Source organism: Oncorhynchus keta, chromosome 5 (assembly GCF_023373465.1).
Source record: "Oncorhynchus keta strain PuntledgeMale-10-30-2019 chromosome 5, Oket_V2, whole genome shotgun sequence".
Classification (NCBI taxonomy): domain Eukaryota; kingdom Metazoa; phylum Chordata; class Actinopteri; order Salmoniformes; family Salmonidae; genus Oncorhynchus; species Oncorhynchus keta.
Window position 1 is genome coordinate 28,405,060 of NC_068425.1, and position 13,363 is coordinate 28,418,422.

Genomic DNA, 13,363 nt, shown 5'->3' on the forward strand with positions numbered 1-13,363 from the left:
ACTCCCTCTCCATCTGTCTTTATTCCTCTCCTTCTCCATCTGTCTTTATTCCTCTCCTTCTCCATCTGTCTTTATTCCTCTCCCTCTCCATCTGTCTCTAATCCTCCTTCTCCATCTGTCTTTATTCCTCTCCTTCTCCATCTGTCTTTCTGTCTCTCCCTCTCCATCTGTCTCTAATCCTCTGTCTTCTCCATCTGTCTTTATTCCTCTCCCTCTCCATCTGTCTTTATTCCTCTCCTTCTCCATCTGTCTTTATTCCTCTCCCTCTCCATCTGTCTTTATTCTCTCCCTCTCCATTTGTCTTTATTCCTCTCCTTCTCCATCTGTCTTTATTCCTCTCCCTCTCCATCTGTCTTTATTCCTCTCCCTCTCCATCTGTCTGCACTTAGTGTCTCTCTTCCTCTCCCTCTCCATCTGTCTCCATTCTCTCTTTCTGTCTCTCCATCTGTCTCTATTCCTCTCCCTCTCCATCTGTCATCTTCCTCTCCTCTCCATCTGTCTCTCTTCTGTCCTCCCTCTCCATCTGTCTATCTTCCTCTCCCTCTCCATCTGTCTCTCTCCCTCTCCTTCTCCATCTGTCTCTCTTCCTCTCCCTCTCCATCTGTCTCTCTTCCTCTCTGTCTCCATCTGTCTTTATTCCTCTCCCTCTCCTTCTCCATCTGTCTCTATTCCTCTCCGTCTCCATCTGTCTCTCTCCCTCTGTCTCCATAGTGTCTCTATTCCTCTCCCTCTCCATCTGTCTCTCTTCCTCTCCCTCTCCATCTGTCTCTCTCCCTCTCCTCCATCTGTCTCTATTCCTCTCCCTCTCAATCTGTCTCTCTCCCTCTCTTCTCCATCTGTCTCTATTCCTCTCCCTCTCCATCTGTCTCTATTCCTCTCCCTCTCCATCTGTCTTTATTCCTCTCCTCTCCATCTGTCTCTATTCCTCTCCCTCTCCATCTGTCTTTATTCCTCTCCCTCTCCATCTGTCTATATTCCTCTCCCTCTCCATCTGTCTCTCTTCCTCTCCCTCTCCATCTGTCTCTCTCCCTCTCCTTCTCCATCTGTCTTTATTCCTCTCCTTCTCCATCTGTCTTTATTCCTCTCCCTCTCCATCTGTCTCTATTCCTCTCCCTCTCCATCTGTCTTTATTCCTCTCCTTCTCCATGTGTCTTTATTCCTCTCCTTCTCCATCTGTCTTTATTCCTCTCCCATCTCCATCTGTCTCTATTCCTCTCCCTCTCCATCTGTCTTTATTCCTCTCCCTCTCCATCTGTCTTTATTCCTCTCCTTCTCCATCTGTCTTTATTCCTCTCCTTCTCCATCTGTCTTTATTCCTCTCCCTCTCCATCTGTCTCTATTCCTCTCCTTCTCCATCTGTCTTTATTCCTCTCCCTCTCCATCTGTCTTTATTCCTCTCCTTCTCCATCTGTCTTTATTCCTCTCCCTCTCCATCTGTCTTTATTCCTCTCCCTCTCCATCTGTCTTTATTCCTCTCCTTCTCCATCTGTCTTTATTCCTCTCCCTCTCCATCTGTCTTTATTCCTCTCCTTCTCCATCTGTCTTTATTCCTCTCCTTCTCCATCTGTCTTTATTCCTCTCCCTCTCCATCTGTCTTTATTCCTCTCTCTCTCCATCTGTCTTTATTCCTCTCCTTCTCCATCTGTCTTTATTCCTCTCCCTCTCCATCTGTCTTTATTCCTCTCCCTCTCCATCTGTCTTTATTCCTCTCCTTCTCCATCTGTCTCTATTCCTCTCCCTCTCCATCTGTCTTTATTCCTCTCCCTCTCCATCTGTCTTTATTCCTCTCCCTCTCCATCTGTCTTTATTCCTCTCCCTCTCCATCTGTCTTTATTCCTCTCCTTCTCCATCTGTCTTTATTCCTCTCCTTCTCCATCTGTCTTTATTCCTCTCCCTCTCCATCTGTCTTTATTCCTCTCCTTCTCCATCTGTCTTTATTCCTCTCCCTCTCCATCTGTCTTTATTCCTCTCCCTCTCCATCTGTCTTTATTCCTCTCCTTCTCCATCTGTCTTTATTCCTCTCCCTCTCCATCTGTCTTTATTCCTCTCCCTCTCCATCTGTCTTTATTCCTCTCCTTCTCCATCTGTCTTTATTCCTCTCCCTCTCCATCTGTCTTTATTCCTCTCCTTCTCCATCTGTCTTTATTCCTCTCCTTCTCCATCTGTCTTTATTCCTTTCCTTCTCCATCTGTCTTTATTCCTCTCCCTCTCCATCTGTCTTTATTCCTCTCCTTCTCCATCTGTCTTTATTCCTCTCCCTCTCCATCTGTCTTTATTCCTCTCCTTCTCCATCTGTCTTTATTCCTCTCCTTCTCCATCTGTCTTTATTCCTCTCCCTCTCCATCTGTCTTTATTCCTCTCCTTCTCCATCTGTCTTTATTCCTCTCCTTCTCCATCTGTCTTTATTCCTCTCCCTCTCCATTTGTCTTTATTCCTCTCCTTCTCCATCTGTCTTTATTCCTCTCCTTCTCCATCTGTCTTTATTCCTCTCCCTCTCCATCTGTCTCTATTCCTCTCCATCTCCATCTGTCTCTATTCCTCTCCCTCTCCATCTGTCTTTATTCCTCACCCTCTCCATCTGTCTCTCTTCCTCTCCCTCTCAATCTGTCCCACTCCCTCTCATCTGTCTCTCTCCCTCTCCCTCTCATCTGTCCCACTCCCTCTCCCTCTCGTCTGTCTCTCTTCCTCTCCCTCTATGTATTTCTCTCCCTCTATCTTTCTCCCTCTCCCTCTCGTCTGTCTCTCTTTCTCTCCCTCTCCATCTGTCTCTCTTCCTCTCCCTCTATGTATTTCTCTCCCTCTCCCTCCCTCTTTCTCCCTCTCCCTCTCGTCTGTCTATTTCTCTCCCTCTCCGTCTGTCTCTCTTTCTCTCCCTCTCCGTCTGTCTCTCCCTCCCTCTTTCTCCCTCTCCCTCCCTCTTTCTCCCTCTCCCTCTCGTCTGTCTATTTCTCTCCCTCTCCGTCTGTCTCTCTTTCTCTCCCTCTCCGTCTGTCTCTCCCTCCCTCTTTCTCCCTCTCCCTCCCTCTTTCTCCCTCTCCCTCTCCGTCTGTCTCTCCCTCTTTGTATCCCTCTCTCTCCCCCAGTGTCGGGGGAGCAGCTCCCTGTACCACAACTGGGGCCGCCCTGCCTCCCAGACCCAGGCAATGTGGTGCCGGCGGTCCAGCTGGAATAGCCTGGGTCGCCCCTCCCGAGCCTTGGGCCTGGGATTGGGGGTAGGAGGAGGGGGTAGCCTGCGCTCCCGCAGCCCCCACGCCACCCACCCGGCCGAGCAGGAGTCCCTCCTCTCCCCCCCTCACCCTCCTCCACACCTCGCCCACCCTCCTCCCCTCCTGGCCCTAAACTTTGTCCCGCGGCGGGACCGCCGAGCGCTGTCCTTGGAGCTGCCGGAGCTCCTCCAGGTCCCGGGGACCCCCCTGGCGTCAATGCTGCCTTACCCCAGGAAGAAGAGCTTCTCCAGTGGGTTGGTTGGTGCAGGGGCTGGGGGGGAGCACCAGGACTGCAATGGGAAGGCCCCACCAGCCCAGCTCCAGCTTCAACTTCAGCTACCGCCACATCCACATCCACATCCACAGCTACTGACAGAGGTGTTCCCTCAGGTCAACACACGCAAGGACAGAGAGGACCTGGACGATGACATTGACTATGTGAGTTTGTGTTGGGGGTGAGGGGGAGGTCTGGGGGGTGAGGTGGATGTGTGTGGATGAGGATGGGTGAGAGATTTGGTGAGGGGAGGTGTGGGGGTGAGGATGGGTGAGGTGAGATGTGTTTGGAGGAGGATGGGTGAGAGGTTGGGTGAGGTGTGGGGATGAGGTTGGTGTGGGTGAGGGGTGGGTGAGCTTGGGTGTCTCTGTCTCTTTCTGTCTTTTCAGGGGTGGGGGTTGGGTGGGACTGAGGTCTGGTCTTTCTGTGGGGATGAGGTTGGGTGAGAGGGTGGGTGAGGTGTGGGGATGAGGGGGAGGTGTGGGGTGATGTTGGGTGAGAGGGTGGGTGAGGGGGAGGTGAGGTGGGGTGAGGGTGGGTGAGGGGGAGGTATGGGGTGAGGTTGGGTGAGGTGTGGGGTGAGGTTGGGTGAGAGGGTGGCTGAGAGATTGGTGTGGAGGGTGAGGCTTTTGAGGAGGGGAGGTGTGGGTGAGGCTGGGTGAGGAGGGGATGTGGGGTGTGTTGGGTGAGAGGGTGGGTGAGGTTGGGTAAGAGGGTGGGTGAGGGGAGGTGAGAGGGTGGGTGAGGGAAAGGTGTGGGGGTGAGGTTGGGTGAGAGGGTGGGTGATTGGGAGGTGTGTGGTGAGGTTGGGTGAGGGGGAGGTGTGGGGTGAGGTTGGGTGAGAGGGTGGGTGAGGTTTTGGTGAGGTTGGGTGAGAAGGTGGGGATGAGGTTGGGTTAGGGGTCTGAGGTTGGGATGAGGGGGAGGTGTGGGGTGATATTGGGTGAGAGGGTGGGTGAGGGGAGGTGTCTCTGGGTGAGGGTGGGGTGAGGGTGGGTGAGGAGGAGATGTGGGGTGAGTCTGGGTGAGGAGGGTGGTGGGGAGTGTGGTGGGGAGGTTGGTGAGGGGAGGTGTGGGGGAGTGTGGTGAGGAGTGTGGTGAGGAGTGTGGTGAGGAGTGTGGTGGGGAGTGTGGTGAGGAGTGTGGTGGGGAGTGTGGTGAGGAGTGTGGTGGGGAGTGTGGTGGGGAGTGTGGTGAGGAGTGTGGTGAGGAGTGTGGTGAGGAGTGTGGTGGGGAGTGTGGTGGGGAGTGTGGTGAGGAGTGTGGTGAGGAGTGTGGTGAGGAGTGTGGTGAGGAGTAAGGGAGGAGGATCTGAATGATGAGATTAAAGTGACTTGGTTGTGATGATGAACAATGATAAAGTCCTATTCACTTTAAAAACACCCTGGAACGTTCACAGTCCCAGTGACATCCTGTCGTCTTGGTAAAGACAGATACTGTAGATAGGAGAGAAGGAACTGTTGTTGTACCAGTGTTATTCATGACCAGCAGCACAAGGCAGCTTATAGTAGAATAAACACACTGTGTATAGCAGTTTATAAAATAAATATCCGGGAATACATTCTCCAGTAGATTCCCCGTTATGTCTCTCCCCTGGGATTCTATTGTTTCAACAGTAAACAGGGCTGAACCAGGGACAATTAATAATGCTAGTTACACAAAATGGCACCCTATTCCCTATGTAGTGCACTACTCTGACCAGGGCATATGGTGCACTATATAGGGATTGGGGTTCCATTTGGGACACAGTCACTGAGTAGAGCAGACCAATGGGGATGCTGGATATTATGCTTCTAGGTGTTGATAAAGCAAAGTGTCCTCTCTTGTAAACAATTAAGACAGAAGATTCATCTTTTCTCTTGGGAGGTGGAATAATCGGAATGATCTTATTGTATTATACAGTATAGCCATTTCTCTTTGTCTAGAACCAGTGTGTGTATGTGTACTGAATTCACTCACCAAACTGTGTGTGTATGTGTGCGTATGTGCGTGCGTGCCTGCCTCCCTGCCTGCCTACGTTCACATGTGCATGTGTGTGTATTCTGACTGTGTGTATATTCTGACATTGTGTGTGTGTGTGTGCTGTGTCCCTCTTCCAGAGTCTGTGTTTCCGTATCCAGAAGATGATGGAGGTGTACAGGCCAGAGTGGTGTGAGACCAGAGAGGACTGGTCTGTCTTCCTCTTCTCTCCTCAGAACAGGTCTGTCTGTCTGTCAATCCCTGTTTTCACTCATTCACTCTTTCATTTCATTTCCTGCTCAGCACTAACACCCCTGATACAGCAATTCAAGGGTTTGGTGTTTCGTTCATAAATTGTTGAATCCGATGCATTTGTGCTAGGCTAGAACGAAAGCCTGCACAGCCTGTGGATCCTCACTCCCCGAGAGAAGAATTGCCGAGCACCACCTTATCAGAATACCTGCCTCATTAGTGTATGGATCCCTGTCCATGAGGTAGCAAAGGGAGGCTTCCCATAGTGATCCTCAATCTGTTGGTCAACAATAAATCCACCTCAGGGCTCAGAGATGGGAGCTCAGGCTGGAAGGCATTGCAACAGTGTTCTGTTAGCTGTGGAGGTACACGGTATATACAAACGTCTGTGTACACCTCTTCAAATGAGTGGATTCAGGCTGTTTCAGCCACAATAGTGGCTGACAGGGGTATAAAATCAAGCACACGGCCATGCAATCTCCATAGACAAACATTGGCAGTAGAATGGCCTTACTGAATAGCTCAGTGACTTTCAAGGTGGTACCGTCAGAGGATGCCACCTTTCCAACAAGTCCGTTTATTACATTTCTGCCCTGCTAGAGCTGCCCTGGTTAACTTTAAGTGCTGTTATTGTGAAGTGGAAACAGCTAGGAGCAACAATGGCTCAGCATTGAAGACGTAGGCCACACAAGCTCACAGAACGGGACCAACGAGTGCTGAAGCGCGTAAAATCGTCTGTCCTCATTTGCAACACTGTCTCTGGAAGCAACGTCAGCACAATAACTGTTTGTCGGGAGCTTCCATGGCGGAGCAGCCGCACACAAGCCTAGGATCACCATGCCTAATGATAAGTGTTGGCTGGAGTGGTGTAAAAGCTCTTGGTTGAGAAGGAATAATGGTCTGGGGCTGTTTTTCACGGTTCAGGCTAGACCCTTTAGTTCCAGTGAAGGGAAATCATAACTCTACAGCATGCAATGACATTCTAGATGATTCTGTGTTTCCGACTTTGTGGCAACAGTTTTGGGGAGGCCATTTCCTGTTTCAGCATGACAATGCCCCCTTGCACAAAGGGAGGTCCATACAGAAATGGTTTGTTGAGATCGGTGTGGAAGAACTTGACTGGCCTGCACAGAGCCCTGTCCTCAACCACATCTAACACCTTTGGGATGAATTGGAACGCCGACTGCAAGTCAGGCCTAATCGCCCATCATCATTGCCCGACCTCCACAGAAAGACCCAGAGAGACACAGAGAGTGTCTCTCTGTGTCTCTCTCTCTGTGTGTGTATCTCTCTGCTTGTCTCTCTGGGTCTCTCTGTGTCTCTCTCTCTCTCTATTGTAGTGGTGTCTCTATGGAGCATGGTGCCTTTACAACACCAGTTAATGGGAATTGCTTTGAAAGGAAATGAAATAATCAGAGAGAATGGGGCTTTTATCTGACTGAATGATGAGCAATCCCCAGTTCTCTGTCAATGAGGCACAATAATGGGTTTTAATCAGTAGCGATGTTACAAAACACATGTTTTTAAATTGTTTATCTTTTTCCCTCTTGCTCTCTTTCTCTTCCTTTCTGTCTCCCAATACCATTCCCTCTCTCTCCACTATCTCCCTCCCTCCCTCCCCACCTGCCTGCCTCCCTCTCTCAGGTTCAGGCGGGTATGCCAGTCCATCATAGCCTACAAGATGTTTGACTATGTGGTGCTAGCGTTCATCTTCTCCAACTGCATCACCGTGGCTCTGGAGAGACCCAAGATCATGCAGGGCAGCCTGGTCAGGATCAAAGTTCACCACTAGGTTTCAACCATACAAATATAATTAGTGGTGTCAAGTCAATGATCTTCTATTTCCATCATCTCTCTCTTTCTCCCTCCATCTCTCTCTCTTTATGTATAGGAAAGAGTCTTCCTAACCATCTCCAACTACGTCTTCACAGCCATCTTTGTAGCAGAGATGACGCTCAAGGTATAGTGATGCACTTAATCTATGTGTGTGACTATTCTTGTGAACAAGAATAGTAAACAACTTTGACCAACTCAGGAAATGTTCTCAGGCTGTGGGCTTTATCCAGGCACTCTGCGTTGCGTCATGCATAAGAACAGCCCTTAGCCGTGGTATATTGGCCATATACCACAAACCCTAAAGGTGCAACTAAGAAGTTTAAATCCACTGAAACAGTGGAGACTTGCCTGGCAGAGGCCCAAGAGTATCTTTTCCCCACATTGAGGAAGACGGTTCGGAAGGCAAAATGAATGTCCAAGGGCCAAAGTTAGAGAATTACAGAACTTGTTCATTTTGGGGTCACCAAGTCTCCAAAATCTACAATTAGACATCACCTCCAAGCTAACAGGCTATTTGGAAGGGTTGCCATGAAAAAAGCCTTTATTGAGAACAACCAACAAATGTAAACGCCTGGAGTTTTCTAAACGGCATTGGCACTTGGATTGAAACCAGGTGCTATGCCAGATGACATGAAAATAGAGCTCTTTGGCTCTATCACACCAGTGGTGGGTTTGGCCCCGAAGGAAGGATGCATATGAGTTTCATTCTAAAACGCTATATATACATTTTTTAAAAGAACTTACTAAAGAGATTGGTGTGTTTTTTCTCCATCTAATCATTGCATGGGGTTGTTAAATGACAGACATGTATTTGTTTGAAACCTATCACTATATGCTTTCATTACAGAGAGACAAACAGACATAATTCCGTGCAAAATGAGATATATCCATCTCACTCGCAGAGAAAAAAGTAGCACTGCAAGGTTTTACACAGTCAAATGTGACAAATAATGCCATTTTTTGTAAATAACTGTACAAATGATACATTTGTAACATCAAATGAATCAACGCAGTAATTTGAGATCTGGGCCCTGGTCAAAAGTAGTACACTATATAGGGAATATGGTGACATTTGGAATGAGGCCTATTTCTAACCAAACACTATTAGCATGAGGCTATATTTATGATGTGTTGAATTTATATGTTAAATATACAGGATAAGAACATTCCATTCCTGCTAAACAATGGATCTATAGAGTTTCACAACAAAACTAGTCGCAATACACATCTAAAATCTATGAATTTAAAATCTGAGGACAGTAATATTTTACACACACGTGAAAAATGTATGGATTTATAGCGTTTTGGAAATAAACACTTCATATGCAGAAAATAACCTCATTCCTACTGTAAAATATGGTGGTGGATCTTTGATGTTATGGGGCTATTGTGCTTCCTTGTTAAGTTCATCGAGAACATTTTTGCAAAAAATGTGTTTACCGCTGCCAGGAAGCTGAAACTTGGCCGTAAGTGGATCTTCCAGAAAGATAATGACCCCAAGCACACATCACAATCCACAATGAAATGGCTAACTCAGTCTCCGGACTTGAACCTCATTGAAATGGCAAGCTCAGTCTCCGGACTTGAACCTCATTGAAAACCTGTGGTTTGAATTAAAGAGGGCCGTCCATGAGCGCAGTCCGAAGAATATCAAGGATCTGGAAAGAAGATTCTGTATGGAGGAATGGTCTAAGATCGATCCCTCCCGATGTGTTCTCCAATCTCATAAAACATTATAGAAAAAGGCTCAGTGCCGTTATCCTCACAAGGGGAGGGTGCTGAAGCAAAGAAAACAGTGGTGCCAATCATTTTGACATGTATCTTTGTGAGATTTTTTTATTACAGTACTTGTTAATTAAGCTAAATGTTTTTCTCTGAGCTATTAATATAAAATCATATCATTTTCTATAAAGATTCACAGAATATAGCTCAGTATTTGTAGTATTTTTTGCTCATCTTTATTTATTTTGTATTTATTTCACCTTTATTTAACCAGGTAGGCCAGTTGAGAACAAGTTCTCATTTACAACTGAGACCTGGACAAGATAAAGCAAAGCAGTGCGACACAAACAACAACACAGAGTTACAGATGGAATAAACAAACATACAGTCAATAATACAATAGAAAAGGTCTATATACAGTGTGTGGAAATGAGGTGAGATTAGGGAGGTAAGGCAATAAATAGGCCATAGTGGCAAAATAATTACAATATAGCAATTAAACACTGGAGTGATATGTGTGCAGAAGATGAATGTGCAAGTAGAGAAATGTGCAGTGAAATGTGTTGTTCTACAGCGTCAGTCATACTGCACCCCTGGAGAAAATTGGGGTTAAGTGCCTTCCTCAAGGGTACATCAAATGATGTTTCATCTTGTCGGCTTGGATATCCGGACCAGCGACCTTTCAGTTACTGGCCTATTGCTCTTCCCACTAGTCTACCTGCCACCCTACAGTATACACACTCTGGGCTTCTGTCAGTACAGGCTGTATAATCACGTCTGTCTCTCCACAGGCCTCGGTTATAGGCTTAGATACAATGTATTCAGATGCACTGGGCTCTTGTCAGTATAGGCAGTATATACATTATTATCATGAGTTATTAGTAGGATATAGTATACACATACTGAGTGCCTGTCACTTTTACACATCGGGGGATCACTCTGGCTATAACTAGCAATGCAAATGGATTTCTGATTTGAATAATATTACTATACAGATCATACACGTAACGTTCGCTTGCTAGCTAACAATACGCTTTCATTTGCAATGAATAGGACTTTCTGACTAAATTAGAAACATAGAATATGTGAGAATGTAGATAGACTCTTACCTGTATACATGGATGAACACGGCAGACTGGAACCATTTAACTCTGTTTTGTTTGTAGCATCATCTTGTCTGACCAGCGTTGTGTCAAGTCACTCCGGTTCACACTGACCGTGGCGTGTGCAGAATGTAGCCCATCACTTTCTACAACTGATCTGTTGGTGCCTGCTAAACTCAGGGCATCAAGGCTGTTGAGAAAGTAGCAAAACTTTTGTCGTTCTCGATGGCTAACGTTATATCTTTCAAACACGGCGCGGTAGAAAGGACTGAACACATACTCACGTTATAGACAGAAACATGCTACACGGCAGACCAATCCAAACTCACCCCCCAGCATGTCCAGCCCATCCATTATCTCAGCCAATCATGGCTAGCGAAAAGGTTGCTCTCTTTTTCCTTGGCTAGACCAACTAGGCTCATAATTAAATTATTTTATTCATATTTACGGATGGAATACAAGTTTGTTATTAAGGCACATGATATTTCACATGTTCAAGAAGGTATTTCTGCCAAAAAAACACTTTGATGAAATATAAAGGTTTACATTCACATGCCTCTCCGATGAAGTAGTGACACCTAGTTTCCTGAAACAAGGCACATATTTGTATTTCTTTTTTTATTGTATGTAAATGGGGACAGTAGGTTGTCATGTATGTAAATGGGGACAGTAGGTTGTCATGTATGTATGTAAATGGGGACAGTAGGTTGTCATGTATGTATGTAAATGGGGACAGTAGGTTGTCATGTATGTATGTAAATGGGGACAGTAGGTTGTCATGTATGTATGTAAATGGGGACAGTAGGTTGTCATGTATGTAAATGGGGACAGTAGGTTGTCATGTATGTATGTAAATGGGGACAGTAGGTTGTCATGTATGTATGTAAATGGGGACAGTAGGTTGTCATGTATGTATGTAAATGGGGACAGTAGGTTGTCATGTATGTATGTAAATGGGGACAGTAGGTTGTCATGTATGTATGTAAATGGGGACAGTAGGTTGTCATGTATGTAAATGGGGAGGTTGTCATGTATGTATGTAAATGGGGACAGTAGGTTGTCATGTATATATGTAAATGGGGACAGTAGGTTGTCATGTATGTATGTAAATGGGGACAGTAGGTTGTCATGTATGTAAATGGGGACAGTAGGTTGTCATGTATGTAAATGGGGACAGTAGGTTGTCTTGTATGTAAATGGGGACAGTAGGTTGTCATGTATGTATGTAAATGGGGACAGTAGGTTGTCATGTATGTATGTAAATGGGGACAGTAGGTTGTCATGTATGTAAATGGGGACAGTAGGTTGTCATGTATGTAAATGGGGACAGTAGGTTGTCATGTATGTAAATGGGGACAGTAGGTTGTCATGTATGTATGTAAATGGGGACAGTAGGTTGTCATGTATGTATGTAAATGGGGACAGTAGGTTGTCATGTATGTAAATGGGGACAGTAGGTTGTCATGTATGTATGTAAATGGGGACAGTAGGTTGTCATGTATGTATGTAAATGGGGACAGTAGGTTGTCATGTATGTATGTAAATGGGGACAGTAGGTTGTCATGTATGTAAATGGGGACAGTAGGTTGTCATGTATGTAAATGGGGACAGTAGGTTGTCATGTATGTAAATGGGGACAGTAGGTTGTCATGTATGTATGTAAATGGGGACAGGTTGTATGTATGTAAATGGGGACAGTAGGTTGTATGTATGTAAATGGGGACAGTAGGTTGTCATGTATGTATGTAAATGGGGACAGTAGGTTGTCATGTATGTATGTAAATGGGGACAGTAGGTTGTCATGTATGTAAATGGGGACAGTAGGTTGTCATGTATGTAAATGGGGACAGTAGGTTGTCATGTGTATGTAAATGGGGACAGTAGGTTGTCATGTATGTAAATGGGGACAGTAGGTTGTCATGTATGTAAATGGGGACAGTAGGTTGTATGTATGTAAATGGGGACAGTAGGTTGTCATGTATGTATGTAAATGGGGACAGTAGGTTGTCATGTATGTAAATGGGGACAGTAGGTTGTCATGTATGTATGTAAATGGGGACAGTAGGTTGTCATGTATGTATGTAAATGGGGACAGTAGGTTGTCATGTATGTATGTAAATGGGGACAGTAGGTTGTCATGTATGTAAATGGGGACAGTAGGTTGTCATGTATGTATGTAAATGGGGACAGTAGGTTGTCATGTATGTATGTAAATGGGGACAGTAGGTTGTCATGTATGTATGTAAATGGGGACAGTAGGTTGTCATGTATGTATGTAAATGGGGACAGTAGGTTGTCATGTATGTAAATGGGGACAGTAGGTTGTCATGTATGTATGTAAATGGGGACAGTAGGTTGTCATGTATGTATGTAAATGGGGACAGTAGGTTGTCATGTATGTATGTAAATGGGGACAGTAGGTTGTCATGTATGTATGTAAATGGGGACAGTAGGTTGGTTGTCATGTATGTATGTAAATGGGGACAGTAGGTTGTCATGTATGTATGTAAATGGGGACAGTAGGTTGTCATGTATGTAAATGGGGACAGTAGGTTGTCATGTATGTATGTAAATGGGGACAGTAGGTTGTCATGTATGTAAATGGGGACAGTAGGTTGTCATGTATGTATGTAAATGGGGACAGTAGGTTGTCATGTATGTAAATGGGGACAGTAGGTTGTCATGTATGTATGTAAATGGGGACAGTAGGTTGTCATGTATGTATGTAAATGGGGACAGTAGGTTGTCATGTATGTATGTAAATGGGGACAGTAGGTTGTCATGTATGTATGTAAATGGGGACAGTAGGTTGTCATGTATGTATGTAAATGGGGACAGTAGGTTGTCATGTATGTATGTAAATGGGGACAGTAGGTTGTCATGTATGTATGTAAATGGGGACAGTAGGTTGTCATGTATGTATGTAAATGGGGACAGTAGGTTGTCATGTATGTATGTAAATGGGGACAGTAGGTTGTCATGTATGTATGTAAATGGGGACAGTAGGTTGT

The 13,363-nt window shown here is 45.6% G+C and overlaps 1 protein-coding gene across 1 annotated transcript in view; it reads left to right on the forward strand.

Moving 5' to 3' along the window:
• The window catches only part of LOC118382482 (voltage-dependent T-type calcium channel subunit alpha-1I-like), a 167,259-nt gene that overhangs the window by 65,769 nt on the left and 88,127 nt on the right, over positions 1–13,363 (forward strand). Inside the window, exons 14-17 of the mRNA XM_052520010.1 lie at positions 3,084–3,644; positions 5,580–5,680; positions 7,336–7,459; positions 7,583–7,651. Of these exons, the coding sequence (XP_052375970.1) occupies positions 3,084–3,644; positions 5,580–5,680; positions 7,336–7,459; positions 7,583–7,651 (855 nt within the window). The remainder of the gene's footprint in view (positions 1–3,083; positions 3,645–5,579; positions 5,681–7,335; positions 7,460–7,582; positions 7,652–13,363) is intronic.